The following is a 20,740-nucleotide window of genomic DNA, read 5'->3' as shown; positions in this document are numbered from 1 at the left end:
AACATATATAAAACGAATCGTTATCCCCTCCAATTCGCTGCCCCCTCCAATTCCTCACATGGGGGCAGAAATGACCACCTTACCCCTAGCCCGAAAACACTGCCCAAACTGGGGTCCACTCCCCCCTATTAGAGGAATTGGAGGAATTGACGGTGCCCACGAATTGGAGGTGATAATTATTCATATAAAACTTAGAAATCCATAGTAAATACTAAAGGGCCATATTATCAAAGGTTGATGAAGAAGCCCATTCCCAGTCTTGTTAGGGAGGACTAGGAGTTTCAAATCACATATCCATATATTGATCAGCTCATGGTTTCAGTTGGGTTCAGGTCAGGGTTTTGAAAATTCGGATTGAATTTGCCAGATCCCAACAGTCTAGAGAAGTCCAGATTGCAACCAACCTGAAAATTTGCAGTACATGATAAACACACAGCTTGTTCTGGTTCTCATTGTTGCCACAATAAAAACACTAAAAGGAAAAGCCATTTCTAAATTATGTACAATTCAAATAAGCAGAAATATGAAATAAATAAGCCTTTACAAACCATAATTGACAGACTTGCCATTCTTTCCAGAAGCAAGAGGAGTAGCCCTAATTGACCTGGTGGGGAGAGTTCTCCTGATCATACCATTATCCATCAGGCCTGAACAGAAAGCCCTTTACCCAGCTTAGAAACAGCACTTTCAGCACCAGGGACAGTTAGCAAGTTACCACTATCAGACATGTAGTAGTAGTTATAGTTGATTCTTGTAACCAAATCTGCCAAATGAGGAAAGTGCCCCACATTGAGCTTGAATGACAAGACCTATACATATATGGGGCAAGAATCAGCTATGTATGTATGTATGCATGCATGGATGGTATGTCTGCTACTGCAAATACAGGTGGAACTACTATATTCATGCAAGTGGAACTGTGGAAGACATATTATATGTAAAACAGCATATGTGGAGGTTGTGTCGCTTGAGTCACAAAAAGACGTAAGCAAACAAAATAACTGGGATGGATAGAAGATTACTCTCAGAAGAAAAGCAATGCAGTCATCAAACTGTTTCTCAATCCGGTCTACTTCCATTTCACATCTTGCCTTGATTGCAAGGGCACCTCCACCACTACTTAAAGTCTGCTGAACGGAATAGAAGTCTAGAGCTAACCCAAGAATGTTCTTGATTCGGCTTGCAATCAATGCCCACTGTGAGTTCCATAACAGATTATCAGACAACAGTATACCTCATTTATTTCATAGTGAATTCCTAGTTCCACAGAGACTAGAGCATGTAAATAAATACCAGACGGACAAACCCCAGCAGAAACTTGAGACAGTGACCCTACCAGCTTATCTGGAACCACAAAGCACTGGCGCTGGATGGATAAGAGGTAGGCCTCGTGTACATCAATTACTTCATCAAGAGAACCAGCTGATGCCATACCTTCACAGAGTTCATGCCATGCACCATGAAAAACCTGCTTACCAAATCCTTGCCAGAGTTAAAAGAGTTCAAAATTCTGTCATAAAAAACTACACGATATGTCAAGATTGTACCCTGTCCATGACATATTGGTGAAAAGCATCCACGAAATGAAGGAGCTTCTGCTCCACTAACCAGTGATGCTTATGATTGACTGTTGCAGTGCTTCTACCCTGATGGAAGCAATTAACAGATACCACAAAAATGATCATCCTACAAGAAATGGGGAGGGAAAATTAAATGCCTCTAGCTCCTATTAAATGACTCTGGTAATTGATATGCGAGTTCATCCATTTTTTAGCTCTCATACTACAATGAAAGATAGAAGAACAGTGCGAAAGACTTCCAGAACAACCAACCTTCCACATCCACCTTCGAGCTTTGTCAAGAACAAATTTTGCACGCTTCACTTTCAATAAGAAACCCATAACCTAACAACCAACATGGTCAGAACAAATAATAAATCAAGACAGTAGTAGATGATTATCCATTACATTCACGTGAAAACCTAATGCAAAAGCTATACCTGGTTATATTTTTTAATTGCCTCAGTGTTAGCAATAAGTTCAAGGGGCCAAGAGACCTATCACATGCAACAACAACTAATGATAAAATTAAAATATAAGATAAATATAAATAAAGAGAGAAACAGGTGTCCAGGACCAACAGTGCCGGAATCACCTATTTTTGCCCCGTGGACTGTTGATTTGTCATTCTAAGTATTGGACAGATGGGAATTCCATGGATAGGCTACATGTCATATTTAGTAACCTATCTCAACCGCATAGCCCACAGCGTATCGCACTTTTTCAAGAGTTACTTGTTCTTCAGATAGAACTATATAATTGAATTTCAAACAGTTTTTAAAAGTTTTCAAAGCATTATATTAACATATGCTGATGCCTACTTGGGCTAAAAATTAACCCATGAGTATATGATCACATGAATGACATGTCCACTTAAACACGCTAGCTTGAGCTGCCATGCAGCAGTCATTGTCACTGTGCTGGTAGCCATTCCGGCACTGTCAGTGATGAAACCAGGCGCCAATTTATAAAATTAAACAGTTAAAAAGAAAGGACCAACCTCCTTATACCAGAAGAACTACCTTGTATGTGAATTTCAGTAAATCAAGGGCATCAACCCCAAACAAGTGGTTGCGACCTTTATGAGGAGTCGAGACAAGGTTAGCTGCATTATGTTGAGCATCACCACTGGAAACATGCTGTTTTGTGATTGACACAACCAATGAATCCGGTGCACTTAGAAGCATTCTATCAGCAGAGTTTCTAATAGATTCCTGCAGTCAACAAGCAGTCTCCCATTAACAGCAACCTTGGAATTAAAAAAAGGGGAAGGTATACGGAAGATTCTCCCATCGACTTCATCAAATAGAAGAGGGGGGGGGGGGGGGAAGGGTGTTTATGTCATTTCAGAGTGGCATTTATGCTAATCTAACTGCATTTAATGCCGGTCGTGCACAAAAACTTTTGCCTTCAAAAAAATCCTTGTACAGAACTACAGATATTGTAAGTAGACATCAAGTATTCCAGAGTACTGGCAGATGCGATGCCGATGCAGGGCTCCTGGAGCCCAGCATTCGATAACACCAGCTAGAATATTTCGCTGGCTGAAACTCATAGGATGTTCATGGCTCTTCACATTCATTGGATAGTTACAAAGAATTTATCAATCAGTCAAAAAATGAATGTCACAGAAAAGCACAAAACCACTCAGCCAGTCAGCTTTTGCTGTTTATTTCCATGGTAGGAAACAGATCCAATAGCGGGTTCTACTACCCTGCATGCATGCTACACCAGTACGTTGCCCACTAGGTCTGCTTGACACGTATATATAACTAATTATATCATTTTTACTGAAACATGATTTGCTGCACCTGGAGTATCGTATTCAACTCAAAATCGTCATCCCAGGATTCTCCCTTGTCTAACTTTTCAAAAAGAACAGCGAGAAACTGCTGCAGCAGGTCACCTGACATATGACGGCGGCACACAAACAAAAAAAAATGAAATTAGCATCATATTAACAAATGGTATGCTTCCTGTATGACCCATGTAGGAAGGACTTCCTGTATAGCCCTAATATTTAAAAATACATTAAAGATTCAATTTTGTGAAAAATGGTTGAAAACAAATCAACAGATGAAAAAAATAAAGGGAAGATGCTGATACATGGGGTCATACAGTTGAATTTATCTTTCTTTTTTTTGGGGGGTGGTTGACAGGTTGAATTTAACTTTAATACACTTCGCCAATCCAAACCGTGCCCTATGTATCTATTGAACAGTTGAAATTACCAACTCATCCTTCAGCAGTGTAGAACTAGGTGTGCTGTATAGGGACACCCAACAAGTACCCTAAATTTTTGCCATGTAAATAACCTTTTGCATATCAACAAACCAGGTAGACCAATCTCTATATGAGTCAAAATAACTAAACAGTACCTGAACCCAACAAGTAAATAGCACGCAATACTCCAAGCTCATCCATCAGTCTCCAACCATTCATCAACTTTAACAAGATATGCCTGCCGATGTAATCCACCTGGCACAATAATGAATGTAGAAACTTTGAGTGGATAGAAAGCTTCAACATCATATTAGGAATTTTGCAGAAACCAGCTTGAGCTGTCAACCTGTTTCTTGATGTAGATAATGAGGCATTCCTGCATAATAACAAGAGGAAGTGGAGTAGCCTTTGGTTCAAAACTTCCAATCCAGTTAAGAACTCTTGAGACCAAGGTGCTGTTTCTCTGGAAAGGTAAGAACTCTGAAATACAGAGGTCTTCCTGTTACAGAATAATGAATTATTTTCTCGGAAAATGTATAACAGCAAAACTGTTCCGGTTATTGATAATCAGCTAGCTGATAGTACCTGAAAAGAAGGTAGAATGGTTGGGAAGAAGTACAATTCTCCTAATGTCTTCATGTCATCCTCTGAACGATTATATTCAGACTCCCCAAATTGAAAACCCGAAGTAAAGTCTGTCCCTCTGACTGCATAGGGTGTTCCATCTTTAACACCAAAAATAGCTTCTCGTAAATTCTCATCATTTAAAGGAGGGAGGTGGAAATTTCTACTTAAGTTCAACATATTCCACTTTTCACTGTTTTCAAGCAGTGGTGTTTGGCATACAGTGATAACAGGATTTTCAGGACAGAATGACAGAAGAAAAGGTGATTCATTCAAAAAATTATGAGCTATATCTTTATCCTTCACTTCATGAGAACTTTTTGCACCCTTGACTGCAGATTTTGAACAGCTCTCCTTTTTCTGTAACACTCTATCATCTAAGAACTTGAACCATATCTTCTCCGACCAACCAGAAGCTAGGGAAGTTGCGTCATTTTCTTCTGTCAGCTTCTGTTTCCTTGTACAAGACTCAAGCAAACGGATAAATGAGGGGTTCCAAGGACTATCCTGCTTTAAGTACATAGAGATGTGATCATGATCACCTATGAGACCCACCAAGGATAGGCTGAAGACTTCTGACAAGGTTAACCCCCCAATGCTCTTCCGACAAAGTATCCCGCTCAAGTCATTGCCACCCACATGTCTTCCATAACCATCAACACAATCAGATATCGTTTTATATTCCCCAGGAACATGCCGGATTAACTGTAGTGATTTTCCTGCAGACACAATAGCTTTGGCTATGTCCCTAATGAATAGAGGACAGACTTCAAGGACTACTCCACTCTGATCAGTCCCTTTTACTGTGCTGGACAGCAAGATGGATTCTCGGTCAGCCATTTCCTTCTTGTCACCATGCACTGATTCACCATCGCTGGCATAAGTAACAGAAGAGAGCCCAGGATCTAACTTTTGGTGTTGTAATGGTCTCAATAGATAGCTCTTTTCCCAGAATGCAGACTCATCAATTGATATTGTATTATTGGCATAAAAAAACAACTACAATAACATGTGAAACAGTAAAACAATAGAAGGAAAGTTAAGGTTATGGGTTAAAGTATAGGAATATTGAATGTCAATTTTGGCAAATTCTAACAGTAGGATTACAGCTTTGCAATAGATCCAAACATAGCAGAAAAAGATATATTTGTGTACAATAACAAACAAAACAATGGATTCAAATAATCCTTTTCAAGTGATGATGATATCTGAATGAGCCAGTCATCCGACAATTTTTTTTCCAATGTAGCTGCACAGCCACTGGTCCAACTGACTATTGCTATTTAGCATTCCTCTCTACCATATGCTCCTGAACAAAGGCATAAATACATGTAGCAATACTAGTTTACCATTTAGAAATTTTATGTAAGAAATGATAAATCTCATAATCTAATTGAGAATGTTAATTTCTTTGTTGCAAGGAAAGTAAGAATTTCCCCTGTTTACCCAGAAGGTGTGGAGGAGAAAGGAAAGTGTTGCACTAGATCCAATGATTGATAGCATCTAGCATATGTCAATGGAGGAACTCCATCTGCCAAAACTCCTTTGTTTGGGAAAGGTCTCAGATCTACCATGATCTAGTGGGGAAACAACTTCATCAATCAGAATTGGATGCGGAGGGATTCAGATCTACCTAATCTTATGCTTATTTCCGCTACCGCACCTGGTGGAACTAAACATAGAACTACAACCTATGCTTTGGAAGCACTACCTTAGAAAAGAATCAAGGAAGAACAGCAATTTCCCATCTGTCTACAAGAGTCCAGGGAAAAGATACAACATTAATCAATGGAAAACATTGTTAAGGTTAAAAAAGAGTTAGGGACGACTTTTTCATGAATAGCATCATATTGTGCATGACTTGAAAAATTGTTTACTAATACATCCTAACAAGCAGTCTATGTCCAATTAACTAGGAGACTTTATTTTAAAATGTCAGTGATACATGAACTTCCATGTGTAAGTGTCTAGAAGTCCAACTCATATCAGCCTCTTCCTGTGCAGTTGTCCGATTCTTGGTCTGTTTCCATTCTTTTTTACCGAAGTTTTGAATTGCACACACTATTCTTCCAAATTATATACATACCATAGTTGTCAAGGCATCTAGGCGACCCAAGGCATTGGCCCCCCACCTAGGTGACCAAGGCACCTAGATGCCTAGGCATTGCCTAGCCTAGGCGACGCCTTGACAACTATGATACATACTACACTTGCATAGACCTGATTGCATTTAAAACTTCATTAGAAGGTAAAACATTTAGACATGTGCAGATGACGTCATATTTAACACAAAACCATATATACCGAACATGATCAAAATAATCAACTAAACTAGGTCTTATCCAAACTCCAGGATTGGCACTACAGTTTCTTTTTCATCGTTCGAAACTTGCTAGGAACATTTTCGATATACATGCATGATAAAACATTAACTTCTATGGTAGAAGTTGTTAAATCAATTGATAATGAATACATATAATTGTATATATTTATAAATCACGAGCCAGTCAATTCCACCTGACCTCTGGAACAAAGAAAAAGAGACGGGCTTGGAACCCATCTTCAAAATAGATACATTGAATTTGCAAGATCTCGGAAAAAAACAAACAATGCCGAAGTATGCCTACTAACTTGATTGTAGAGATTTTAAGTAACTGAAATAGGTAGAAATAATACAGCTGTCCCCAGCTCCTATTCTATTATGCTTGTCGTCAAGGCTTGGCTGATTAGACCAAAGATAGTTAACAATATAAAAATTAACCCCATTCCATAGAGATGAACTTCCCTTTTGGTTCTTGCTCCACATAAATGATATTATACCCAACTCATAACCCAACACAACCCATGTTTAGTTATTGTATGCATATTAGACTTGAGTGGGGTTTAGTCAAGCACCTCAGCATAGTGCGGGTTTAGGTTACAATTTTAACTGTTTAAGTCTCAGCATTAACCTTAAGTGGAGCCCTCACCTACCGAAGTTGCATCCCGGGAGAGGTATGACAACAACCCATTATCTCCACCATTTAACATGACTAGCCCAATAAATGGTAAACTTCAACTTTAGGACAACATATAAAACACCTAAATGTAATTACCTCCTCAAATGGATCATCAAGAGTTCCATCATAAAGCCAGGAATCAACCCCCTCAATGTATGGCAATAAACTCCCCACAAATATATACAAGAGCATCTGGTATGATTCTTCCTGAAATCAGGAAAAATGATTTCCATGAGAATCATATAGAATAAGATAATCACAAACAGAAGGAATTTAGAGCATAAAGCACGGTTGAAAAATTCCACAACCTCGCCACCTTGCACGAGACAAACTTCATTTAACTTCTTGTAAAGGTGGTCAAGGATATGAACTGCTAATTCACCAGCTGGAAAAGAAAATCCAGCCTCAAGGTAAACATTGGGTATCGCTCCATGCACTACTTGCAGTAGGTATTCAGAACTTGAACAAAGGCTGTGAAATAGACATCATAAGCTTAGTAGCAAATACAGCGTATGGCACATGTATGATGAGGGAGTGGATCATGCACAATTCAGTTTGATACCCAATGCTAAATGGAATCGAAGTGCTGCAGCTTTACGAAAATTAGATTCAGGCCATGAGAGCAAGAGGTGCTCTATACAGAAAATCCAAAGGTGTGACTGATTGTAGTCCCTAACATAAAGCTGATACTACTTTTATCCCTCAAATTCCTTGGTTTTAATCATAGCAATTTTCAGCTTACATGGTCAAAGTCAAATGCAGCACCTTGATAAGGAATTTACTAATCCCAGGAGGGTTGGAGTGGTTTTAGCATCAGACTCAGATATTTTCATTTCCTCCCTTAAAGCAACATCCCGCAAGCTCTGTTCCACAACATGATAAGTCAGTCTTCGCTACATTATGAAAACGAAAAACACAAAATGGACAGGTACAAAATTGGAGACATAGATACCTTAAGCCATGAAGACACAGAACTTGCAAATGCCTTCAAGGTAGGAGGTGATCCCACAGAAGATCTCTCCACCTTTCTGACGAAAATTTCAACCAGCTGGAAGCACGTTGCACCATAGATAAACTGGTTGAGAATGACCCTGAGACTTGTCTGCGAAAGGTGAGTCACATAAATCTCATTTTTGACACAGAAACTTTGCACTCCATCATCCCAGAAAAACACTGAACTGGAGAATCCTTGTAGCATTTGTAAGACACCCCTAACCTATATAAAAATGATAAAGCATGATTAAGATGAGCATAAGTAGGACCAGGCAGTATTTACATTTTACACATCTAGATCCAAAAATAGCATTAGTTACATCAATCAAGATACTAGTATACCAGATCAAGCTCATTGGCCTTTAAATTGGCAGCTGGCGCTGCCAAGGGAAGGTCCTCTGAGAAAATGCTATGTAGCCTGCTGACTAAACTTTTTGCAGTTTCTGTTGTAAATCTATCTGCTGCAAACATTGTCAAAGAGGGATAACAATATTAGTAAGGTATCCAGATTGGCCTTGCACTTAGTATAGTCCATTCCGTCCATCATTATAAAAAAAAACTCATGCAACGCCAAGATATTGTTCCAAGCCCCTAGCCTTTTCTTTTCTCTTTTTGTTTTGTTCCTTTTTCCATTTTTTTTTATTTTTTTGTTGGGGGGGGGGGGGGTGTAGGTTGGGGAGACCATAATAGACTTTTATGTCAATTTGCTTGAGCTTATCCTAAGAATTGAAATTATTGCTTTGTATTAACAATTACTACTAAGTCTCAAGTTATCGACCACTCAAGTCAAAACCAGAGTATTAACAACTCTGATGAGTCTCCAAGTCAAACCCCAAAATAAAGCCTTTTATACCCCTTGACGTCTGAAAATTACACAATTGCTTTGTTAATACTCTTCATGTGTTTTACAAAGGCCACATACTTAGAACACCGAGCTTTCAAAAGTGCCACTGAAAACTTCCACCAGATGTACCCAGTCACCCATTAAAATCAAATTTGAAAAGCTCTTAAGTTCATCCCTTAACATGAGAAGGGTCAACTGACGAGGATATTCCATAAGGCATGAGAAACCATACAAAACAAAACCTAGATCATGTCCAACAAATCCTGAAGCATGAGCTCTAAGTCAAAATTTAGCAAAACCTTACTCAGAGACAAGTACCATTGTATTTTGCAAGTCTGAAGTGAACTACCAGAGATAAATGATTACCAGTACCATTGTAAATGGGATTTCCCATTTAAATACTCAGCAGACTTGTAACAGTCTGTGCTTCAAGCAAGGAAGCCCCACTGATAACAGCTCCAATTAATGTGAAAAATAGAAACCATCTGCCTGCAATAGAAAATCAAAGAAAACGAGAGATAATTGAAAACGAGACATCTAAACCCAAAACCATCTTAAAATCATCATCTATAAGTTGTTAAATTAAGAACCCAGTAAAGAAGATCAAAGAAAACGATAGATCTCCTTAGAAAGGGAGAAGGTGATATACCTTGAGTGACAAGCTCGAGGCAGAGACGGGGTTCATTTACCTTTTCTGAAAAGAGTTGCAGGTCTTTCTATTGCCGGAGAGGTGCAGGGTCCTCAACTCGCTAGAGAGTTGCAGGTCTCCGGTCGCGGGTAAGGATTTCAAAATGGGTTGGGTGAGTTGCGGTGTTTCAAAGTGGGGGTGGGGGTGGGGGTAAAATAGCCTTTTTCATATCTCAGGTTAAACAGTTAACTCTGTCAGCCAGAGGGGAGACGGATGTAGTTTTAAACATCGTAGGGTACTTAGGTTGTATTTACGGTATAGTACAGGGAAGGTCCGCGTAATTTACTCCTTTTTGTCCTATTTTGTTCATGTTGAGCTCTTGCGAGCATCTAAATTGAATTTCATCTAATCATAAAAGGGATAGATCGTGGCTTTTGTATATAAACTGCTTCTTTGTGTTTCTTGCATAAACTCGTGTTGGGGATACGATGTCTTGTATTTCGTTGCTTGATTTTTAGGTTGATTACAAATGATGTAAATCCTTGTGTTCATTGTGTGATTATTGTTTATGATTTCCATTATTTTCTGTATCGTGTTAGAATTCGTTTTCAACAACTCAATGTCATTGAATTGGTTAGAGGAGCTTCTTGTTCATTTTATAATCAGGGCTATTTTGAACTAAACCAAAGAAAGATGTTCGGGGCTGTAAAGCGCATAATCGGTTTCAGTGGCTCTCATGTTTGGTTTTGGCTTGGGTAATTGTGGACTGATGATAACTAGCATGTTGAGATCGAGCATCAAGTTGTTCCTTGCATGTTTGCCATAGTAATGATTGTTTTATGGATGTCAAGTGCAGGCTTGGCCCGACAGATCAGACCAAGCCCGTCCGACTAAAGCTCGGCCCGGCCCGACATGTTTACTAATCAAGCGGTCCCAATGTAGGGTCCTAGACTGTCGGGCGCCCAACCGATTCCAGGCCTGACAGGTTACAGTCCGATCCTTTAACTTATAAACTTTGCAATGGGCTTAGGTCATGTTTGATTTATTAATCCAAATCTATCTATGACATTAACTTTCCGTTGGGTTGGGCCTGATGTATTGGGTTCATTTTTGTGACATTTTTTTAGCATAAATTTAGATCACTAATGAATCGGTCATGTTCAATGGTTGGAATATTCAATTTTAATGGGAAAAAAAATAGTTATGCATTGTTTAAGGCCCGATTATATTACTCAACTATAGTCCGAAGCCCAACCGAGCCCGACTAGGCCAGAACTAAATACTTAAACAGACGGTCACGATGCAGTGTGAGGCCCGACTGAGTCCGACCGATTGATACCTCTAATTGTTATAATGCTCATAAGTTTAATGAAATATTGACAAGGAATATGTGCACACTAAAATTAAAAATGCATTTTAGCATAACATATATATAAATAATGTTCTCATTCTCAATTAAGAATACATTTTAGAGCAGCGAGAGTAGGAATCCACATTATGGAGAATCAATTTGGTTTTATGCAAGACCGAATTTGGTTCGATTCTGATTCAAACATAGAAACCGGCGGCTCGAACCGAAAGGGCAGTATATTTTATGGGTTTCTTTCGCACTGTGCGTCCCGTACACGTTACCATCATCGTCACTTTCTACACGCAACCAGCACCTTCTTCCCCTTTCACATCACTCCTCCTTCATAATCCAATCGCAGAAAATAAACCCCAATTTTGACGTTTCAGTAGCTGTAGCAGTCTGTAAGTTCTCTCTCTCTCTCTCTCACAGAGTCGCAGCTCTCTTCCTCTCCCTGCTTTCTGCTTGATCGTCTCTAATTTGGACGATTTTTTTTCCTTTTAAAAAGCCATTAAAGTTACTGTATTTCTAAATTGCATAGATTGCGTTACTGTAAATTTTATTTTCAGCGTTTTTAGGGTTTTATTAGAGTTTTCAGAAATTGGTTTTCGATTTGGCTTGTTCCTCATGGAAATACCGTTTTCGATCTCTTACAGCTGATATAGGTAACGCTATGATAGGTTTTTAGAATGAGTCTCTGATCTCTCTGGTTCACCTCCATTCGTTAAATATTTATTCTTTTGTCATCTGATTGATGCGATCTTTGCAATGGTTTTTTTTCTCGTGGATCTGTTTATCGAAGATATTTTCATATTTCTTTTCCATTTGGTCGTTCTGGTTGCAGTCCTTTATTATCTTGTTTTCCTTTTCAAGTTTTTCTTAATTTTGTTACTATTTTCGCTTATCTTTCATTTATGATGATTTTTCTTCAGTGAATAAGATCCGCTGTGCGCGTGTCCCGTGCTCTTCTCCATCCGGTTTCAAGCAGAAAGGCGAAAGTTAAACACTTTGAAAGAATAAAAACAAATCAAGGGTTAAAAAAAAAAAACCCTAAAAGTTGCTGCCTCCAATCCCAATGGAGGTGAATCTGTGGAACGACAAGCGTGAGCGGGAGATGTACGACAACTTCGCAGACCTCTATGCCATCATCAAGGTCACTGAGAAGCTCGAAAAGGCCTACGTTCGAGACATCATTTCCTCAGCGGCATATGAGCCCGAGTGCCTCAAGCTTATTGCCCAATTCAAGACCTTGACTTCCACACTCAAGGACACGGTTCCCAGCGTTGAGCGCTTCGTGGACACCTACAAGATGGATTGCCCTGCTGCCCTTAACCGCCTCCTAGTCTCCGGAGTCCCTGCCACGATTGAACACAGAGCTGCTGCTGCTGCTTCTTCTACAACATCGGCATCCGTCGTTGCTGAGTGTGTGCAGAATTTTATCACCGCAATGGACTCATTGAAGCTTAACATGGTTGCAGTTGACCAGGTTTACCCCTTGCTTTCTGATCTTTCTGCCTCTCTTAACAAGCTCAGTATCTTGCCCCCTGATTTTGAGGGGAGGGTCAAGATGAAAGAGTGGATTTCGAGGCTCTCAAAGATGGGGGCTGCTGATGAACTGACAGAGCAGCAGTCGAGACAATTGCACTTTGACCTAGAGTCGTCTTATAACTCGTTCATGGCTGCCTTGCCTAATGCTGGCACCTGACTTTCGCATAAGCTTGTAAGTATTGAGCGCCACTTCCATTTGGTATTTCAGTTTTAAGGGTTGTATTATATTCTGCTATATTATGTTTGATGCAAGATAGGACCATATGTAATGCTGAAAACTGTTCTATTTTATGAGTGCTGAGCTGTGGACGTTTGAAACTGTAGTTTGGAACTCAGACTATAAAAGTTTAGCTTTGCATTTTATCAGTGACACTCCAGATTTTATATATTATCTGATTCTTATGTCTCTCCCCAAAGCATGTAGGTTTTCTATTGTGTATGCTCATTTCTTGTATTTTTTGTTGATTTATCTTGTGTTTGCGTTGTCTATTTAAATAACAAGAAATATATCCTAGATGGATAAATTCCTAAATATTTAAAAAAAAATATTTGTTAATGAAATTGTCAGTCTAAAAGACATCATTCTTAGCTCTATGTGCAGCTACAGAATCATTAATCTTATGGTTTAGCAGAATGTTTAAATCATGCTATCGCCCCGCTTTTCCTCTGTTTGTGCAATAACATGTACCACTTGGCTCACCATGTGAATTTGATAAGTTCATAGAATACACTTTGACTTCAGTTACACAAGGATCTGTGTTCAATTTCATTGATATTTGAATCCTACAAAAGTACAACGGATACACTAGACACTCAAGGGAATTTTTTTTTTTAACCTGGGCAACCATTAGTTGCAGTGGCTTTCTCATGTGCCATTGTTTTGTTGGATGAGATTCTTCCATTAAACTTTTTTGAATATGACCTCTGAGCCAATCTTTCTAAGCATCCTGCTTTCTCTTTCTTGCCACTTGATTCTTCCCATTATAGATGAATCTTACCACATCCCAACCTTCAAGTTATGAGAGAGAGAGAGAGAGAGAGAGAGAGAGAGAGAGAGACGTACGTCCAGGGGACTTTACGGTTAAAGAATGACACATGTTTCACTCAAAACTTACTTTGACGGAAGAAAACTTAGCAACGTTATCTCCACTTTGCTATTACTTTTTATTTATTTATTTATTATTATTATTTTTTGTTAAGTCGTCGTAATTTCCGCTCTACTATCTCCTCAGTCCTCTATTTACTGAAACAAAGAAAACAGTTTCGTCTTTGGCTTTCTCACTCTGGCCTCTTCCTCCGTTGTCCGTTGCTTGTCTCCACTATTAACTAGGTCATCAAAGTGGAGGTGCTCGTCTGTGATTCGGTTTGCTATTGTAACTGCGTCTGCCTCCTCTCAACCCCAAGTCCATATCAGTCTCAATCTCCTTCAAGATGTTCTCTTATAATCAGTGGAGGTGCTTGTGTGCTTCAGGTGACTCTTCAAATCAGCCACCCCCATCTCAGGTGACGAGAGAGCTGCACACAGTAGTCTAATCAATAACCAAAGAGTCGTACACAGGGAGACGGGCAATGTTGATTACTATTCATTGATCGGATTGAGACGGGCTGCTCGCATACGGAATGGGAGAGAGCCATTTGTTGCTTACCTTGAAGCATGGGCCAGATAGGGCCATTGGTTTTATTGATTGACGCGAATTTGTGGGTGATCGTGACGTTGATTCTGTGAATCACCAGGCAAAGATGTCAGCATTGTTGTTGTATCAACTTCTGGAAAAGGGGTATTCGACGGTGATGGCCTCGATCATGGATGAAGAGGCGGATACAAGTATGAGGCCACTGCAAATGCGGGATTCCAGGGGGTATTTTGTCTGTGGACATTTCTGCTGTTGGGAATTTGCCGTCCCAGGTTGGGTTCAATCGTCCATTACTGGTCAAGTATGAGGCCTCAAGCTGCAGATGTGTGTAAGACTAAAGAAGTTGGTAATAAAGGTGTGAATTTGGGATGGGATCTCTCTCAATTCTCAATTGTCATCCTCGTCTCTCCTATCCCCTCCTCTATACAAAGAAAAATGGGGAAAAGTAAAGTAAAACAAATAAAGAGACAGTACTATTGCCGGGAAATTGTCACATTCTGATGCAGGTTCAAGCACTAGGAAGAGGAATAAGAGGCCTTGAAAGGGCTGTTGATTTGTTGCTGTTTTTACTTTTTCGTTGGAGCTTCCATACTTAGTTTTTTTTCCTTCAGTACTTTAGTTAAGGGTATAATGGTCATTTGACCTTTTTAATTAGCTATTGTTTTATTTCTCCCCCTCCACGATTTCTAAAGGAGGATTTGTTTTTTAAAAAAAAAAATCAGATTATAAGATCTGATCATATTGTAATTAGGATTCAGAGCTAGGACTACAATTCCTACTCTGAATAGGACTGATTGGCTGATTGATGGATCAACCCCCATTATAAATAAAGCAATTTGTGGGAGGCTCCCCCACAGTTCAATTAAATAATTTTTGCTTCTAGCTTGCTGCTGCCATAGCCGATTGCTCTTTGAGCTTGCATCCTTGTGGATCTCAAGGTGGTACAGGGTGGGTGGACTCCTGCGACTCCTTGCATCGTGAAGATCGGGAGGTTTCTTCAAGTTATCAAGTTGCTGCCATTGTTCTCTACAATCCAGTAAGTTTGAATCTGAGATTTGATTTCAAACCTTCTTCTAATCTGTCCAGCCATTCCCCTTCATTAGACCTAATCCAAACCCCCCTCCATCCATCAAACCCTAACCTCCATGAAAACCCAAAGCCTGCAAAACAATTTTGCCCAAAATTGCAGAATTTTAAAACCTTCCCAAATCCTATTATTTATATGCCATAAAAGCACCCTAGACCTGCACATTAAAACCCCATAAGCCCCATTGCCATTGTCCAACCCTAACCCTAGTTTTGACCTAGATTTCTGAACCCTAACCCAATCGGCCAGCCCTTGTGTGTGACCCCCATTACGTTGGCTCCTAGTGGGATTACCCCTACCTAGGACTACATTACATTCACTTCCTCCCTATGTGTAGTTGTAGTTTCGATACTTGGGTTTTAGTATCAGTTACCGTTTTCTATTTTCTTTTCTTTTGAATCCATCATTGTTGTCGTCGTTGTTTCGTTCAAGATGTACGTGTTGAACCTTAATTCTTCTCTCTATAGTCTTTTATTTACATTTGATTTTAGTTGTAGCCTATTACTGTAGCTTATTGTGAACGATAGTTTTGGGTATTCTTCTGCATCTTCTTTGCCATTGTTTCTTATGAGTTGTCGATTGCTTTGTTCACTAGTAAGAGCTAAGGCCTAAGAGGGCGTATATCCTTGTAAATTTCTGCAATAGCAACTGAGATGGGTTTGGGGTTGAGAGGAGACGAGTAGAGCGGTGCCTTTGTTAATGACCTGGTTAATGGCGGCAACGATCAACACACAATGGAGGAAGAAGAAGCCAGAGTGAGAGAGAAGCTCTAGAAAACAGAGACTGAGGAGGAAGAAAAGCTACAGTGGAGCGGTTTTTAATTTGACTTAAACAAAAAATAAAAAATAAACAATTGAAAAGTGGAGATAACGTTGTTACTCTTTCTCTGTTCAAAGTAGGTTTTGAGTGAAACACGTGTCACTCTTTAACCGTTAAGTCCAGGGTAACTCCTCTGGATGTACATCTAGAAGATCGGGACTCGAGCTGCATAATTCTTGTATGGTTGGTCTTCCTTTGTATTCTCTCTCTCTCTCTTTCTTTTGAAATGGTCTGGAATTTTTTAGGATATCAGAAAGGCAGGTAGCTTCCAGCAGGATCCAGATAGAATACAACGACAGGATGGAACCTACAAAACCAAGACCCCTCACCATTGGAGTAGACCTCACCCTACTGCATAAGTCTTAATCTACAGCCCAGTCACTTTTCTTTCGCAGTCTGATACACTGAAGCATTAGCTGTTTGGGGCCTCCAAAAGAATGAGATGTTTCTCATTTGATATATGTGTACCTCGTACAACTTGCAACAGAGTAACTTATTGACTAGTAAGATAATGTTTTGGGTAAGTATGGAATACAGCTTAATCCAAGCCAGGACCTTATGTACAGGGTGTGATGGTTCCGGCTGTTTAGTTGCCATTCTTCAAAGCCAATGGTAGAAGTTAGAAGTTAGAAATTTTCTTTTGCTACTCTGATTTTGCACAAAGTGATTACCAGACAAGTGGGGCTTTTACACTGTTGGTTGAATTAGGAGCTCAAGTTCTAAGAAAACTTAAATAAGATTCAACTTCTTAAACTTGGACATTTTCCACCATCTTCAAAAATCTTCTTTCTCTATTTGATTCAACTTCTTAAACTTGGACATTTTCCACCATCTTCAAAAATCTTCTTTCTCTATTTGAAAGTAACTTACAAGATATTTTACATTGATTGGCAGGTATCATGGTTGCAGATTGGCTATTTGTAGATACACTACTGAAGTTGGAAAACTTAGAGTTGGATATGCACATTCAGAGGGCAGTCTCAAGCCATGGTTGACGATCTTGCAGGTGTAATCATGTAATCCATTGTAGTTATTATTATTTGGTTTGTTCGACGTTTAATGAAAAACAATCCGTTGTTGGTATCTTTTGACTGCCCTCTGTGGATCTCTGTAGTCTCTGTTAGAATTGTGATACATGTATTGTTTTTTTGGTAACAACTGGTAGATGTGTGAAGAGGCTACTGTGTAAAAAGCTTTTCATAAAGGCATTTTCTCCTTGTTTCGGATTTTCAAATTCCTAGTTTTCTATTTTATATCTGGGGCGTTGTTCTCTGTGCCGCAGCGCAGCCTGCGCCCAGGCACTTGGGGTGGGCGCAATGACCACCCTGCCCCCCTGCACAGGCTCCCATGTGTCTGCCCCCGTTAATTATTAACACTACATGATCCTCATCAGGTTTATTGGTGAGAAAAGTCGACAGTAGTGGCTCTTGATTAACCTCTATGGTAGGGCTAGAGACAAGAACATCTGAAGAACGAGGGTTACCAAATCAAACAGATGAAGAGCAGTAATTCATTTAGCCACATTGTGAAGAACAACCAAGGACTTCACAATCAAGGGATTAGATAGAAGTTTTTGGAAAGCTACTTGAGTACAGTGATCACAAATTAAATAAAGAGTAATGTGTGTGTGTGTGTGTGAGAGAGAGAGAGAGAGAGAGAGAGAGAGACTAAAGAACCATTCACACTCTACACCTGATGAGAAATTATTATAAGGAGATCTGAAGAGGCCAAACAAAAGGTCATTTGCCCAGTTTTTCATACCTAGGATTGGATACAGATCGGATGTGATTGGATCCGGATATTCTCTGCCTGGATACGGATATCCCTAAACAGATACCGATGCCAATCAAATTCAGATTTCTAACCATCTGTTTACATCTCTGACTTGTGTAACCCATACCGTCCTCTGCCGAACGCATATGACTCACACTCAATCCATGTTTTAGTCTCATAATTCTAATTTTCTCATTCTTTAGAACTTGTTGAATCTTAAAAAAACCCTATATATTATTAATTGGATATCTATTTAGATCGGATAATTTTTGTTCGGATTATTCGAACAAAAATTCGGATACCCCTAAACAAATATGGATGCGAATTAAATTTGGATTTTCAGGTACCTGTTTACATGCCTAGGTTAGTACACAACATAATCACATGAATGCCATTATGCCCAGATGCATGAAATTATGGAATAAACTTATAATGTGATATGAATGGCAACAAAATTAACCAAATGAGTGAAGACCCTATAAATGTATGATTCAATCCTAAAACCGTGAAAACAAAATAAAAATAATATTTAGAAAATTTGTATGGAAATCATACGATATGACGAAAATGCCCCTATTGGGGTCTAAACATATAAATATCATTTAATAAACATCCTAAAATTCATATGAATGCTGATGGCATGATTATGCAACTAAAACATGAAAAACGGAATCAAATATTTTTGAGTTCTTGTATTCAATGATGAAAATATATGCATGCTTGAAATAATACTAATAAAATGCTAAAATGAATACAAATATATAAAATAAATACTATATTACAACACACAATGAACCTAAAAAAAAAAGATTCCATAAATCCTACATAAAATAATAAATTTAGAAAGTGAATAATGGTCTCGAACACATCTCGAAAAGGAAAATTTTAAAATAAATAGTTAAAATAAAATAATAATTGCAAGAAAATTATTGATGACATGACATTATATAAATTATGTAACTAGGAGGGGGGGGGGGTGGGTGGGAACCAAAACAAGTCCAAATTAAACCGAAAATAAGAAAAACCTTTGAGAAATTACTCCTTGAGTATTAAACCAAATCAATTGAAATAAATGAAAATGAAAGTATACTCACCTATCTTTAAAAACCCTCAAGAATCTGATTTGGAAAGGAGTCTTAGCTCAGGGAATTACAACCTCAGAGTCTGCAAACTCTCACTATATCGGCAACAGTCACAGGAATTCATAGGTCCCTTTAGAGACGGATTTTTATCACCTGCGGTTCCTCTGCCTAGTACGGTTCTCTAGTGCCTCTAATAAAAGGGGGTGGACCCCACCTAGGCAGTGTGTTTGGTCAAGCGGTGGAATGGTCATTTCAGCCCCCTATGAGAGAAACCGCACAATCATACCGGTCAGCGAACCTCAGGGGATAAAGATCCCTTTAGAGACGTATCAAAACAAACCTAACTCAAATCAGTTGGATTTTCAGGAAGTTTTGGTCTACACAAAATCAATATTCAGAAACATGTCTAATGATTTTGATTCAATGTAAAATGAGTTTGCAGCTATTTTTTGGACAATTTTTTTTGTTAGTTTCATTCCTCAAGAGATTTAAGGAAGAATTCCTCATGTTTGGAGTCACCCAATTTGGATTTGATTTAAGGGCTTGGAAATAATAAAAAAAAAAGATAGAAAATTGGCAATCTATTCAACTCCAGAAGTCCACGTGGAATGAGGTTTTGGTGATGTCACCGCCACATCGGAAGACACGTTGGCAATGTTGCTGACTCCTTTCCCCGCGTCATCCGGGTTGCTTTTGGACTAGGTTGGATTTGGGTCTCCATTTTCAGGGTTTTTCTTCCAAATGCACATATCCTTTCACCTTGCTATCAGACTTTCGGTATTCAAGCATTGTTGGAAAGCTTATTTCAAGCACTTCGCAATGGCATGAAATTAGGAAACCATTTTGGCCAAAACAAGTTACCAAAATCATTTTGAAATTGGGACACTCATGTAAAATAATGGACACATTAAACCGGTTTCAAACAAGTTCTTCACCCCTTTAGACGATTGGGCATAGGAGCAACAATCAAACTACTGCACTAATGCACTTCAATCCTAAATAAGCAATGTCACTACTACTACAACACAAAAGATGTTTTGTGATCATTCATGCAACCAAACAACGGTTGAGCTAGCTGATCGTAGATCACCATTGCCTTGACTTTGTTAGGGACGCAACAAGAAAAGACAGTCAGAGTGGTCTACAATTACATACGCGCAATGATACGATCAGCTCAACCACAGGGAATGCGTAAAGGCGCTTTACGATCAGTTCTTCAACATGGGCAATTTAAAGTAGCCTGTTTGATAAGTTGGTCTCCACAATATTCTCTATGTGAATTTATGAATTTCATGTTCTTGTAACCTCTCAAATTCAGATTCTTCTATCGAAGGAATAACTCAAATTCCCATTCACTTGATCCAGTAATATACATTTCATGTCACTCTTCGTATTATCAACGAAAGAAACAAAAAAAAAAAAAAAAAAAAAAAAAAAAAAAAAGGAAAAAAAAATACACAAATGTTGCTCAACTCCTAAGAAATAACATGATCTGAAAACTCTGATATAGCTCTCCCAAAGCTCAAGAATGAATCCTCTGTTTCTTCATAAATTCCAATATTTTGGTTTTTCTCTGCTA

At 38.9% G+C, this 20,740-nt stretch overlaps 2 protein-coding genes across 4 annotated transcripts; one reads left to right on the top strand and one right to left on the bottom strand.

The window, feature by feature from the left end:
• Nucleotides 1-459: 459 nt before the first annotated feature.
• Nucleotides 460-9,728, bottom strand: LOC122640745 (gamma-tubulin complex component 5-like). 2 transcript variants are annotated; one of them, XM_043833989.1, is made up of 17 exons: nt 9,615-9,728; nt 8,741-8,856; nt 8,358-8,621; nt 8,171-8,268; nt 7,714-7,876; nt 7,502-7,612; nt 4,368-5,405; nt 4,129-4,281; nt 3,938-4,037; nt 3,371-3,465; nt 2,582-2,773; nt 2,000-2,056; nt 1,833-1,904; nt 1,548-1,646; nt 1,337-1,468; nt 1,023-1,196; nt 460-809 (listed from the first exon to the last, which is right to left on the bottom strand). In XM_043833989.1, the coding sequence occupies exons 1-17, from the start codon at nt 9,634-9,636 to the stop codon at nt 642-644; spliced, it is 3,054 nt and encodes a 1,017-aa protein (XP_043689924.1). In that variant the 5' UTR covers nt 9,637-9,728; the 3' UTR covers nt 460-641. The 2 variants fall into 2 exon arrangements, with proteins under 2 accessions (XP_043689924.1, XP_043689923.1); XM_043833988.1 differs by having other exon boundaries at nt 8,741-8,859; nt 9,615-9,651.
• Nucleotides 9,729-11,883: 2,155 nt separating this feature from the next.
• On the top strand, nt 11,884-17,529 carry LOC122640951 (vacuolar protein sorting-associated protein 28 homolog 2). 2 transcript variants are annotated; one of them, XM_043834249.1, is made up of 2 exons: nt 11,884-12,942; nt 17,216-17,529. In XM_043834249.1, the coding sequence occupies exon 1, from the start codon at nt 12,294-12,296 to the stop codon at nt 12,921-12,923; it is 630 nt and encodes a 209-aa protein (XP_043690184.1). In that variant the 5' UTR covers nt 11,884-12,293; the 3' UTR covers nt 12,924-12,942; nt 17,216-17,529. The 2 variants fall into 2 exon arrangements, with proteins under 2 accessions (XP_043690184.1, XP_043690183.1); XM_043834248.1 differs by having other exon boundaries at nt 11,885-12,942; nt 17,201-17,529.
• The last annotated feature ends 3,211 nt before the right edge of the window (nt 17,530-20,740 follow it).

Source organism: Telopea speciosissima, chromosome 9, assembly GCF_018873765.1.
Source record: "Telopea speciosissima isolate NSW1024214 ecotype Mountain lineage chromosome 9, Tspe_v1, whole genome shotgun sequence".
In the NCBI taxonomy this organism is placed as follows: domain Eukaryota; kingdom Viridiplantae; phylum Streptophyta; class Magnoliopsida; order Proteales; family Proteaceae; genus Telopea; species Telopea speciosissima.
The sequence above is the reverse complement of the archived record's forward strand: the minus strand, read 5'-3'. Positions and strand labels throughout refer to the sequence as shown.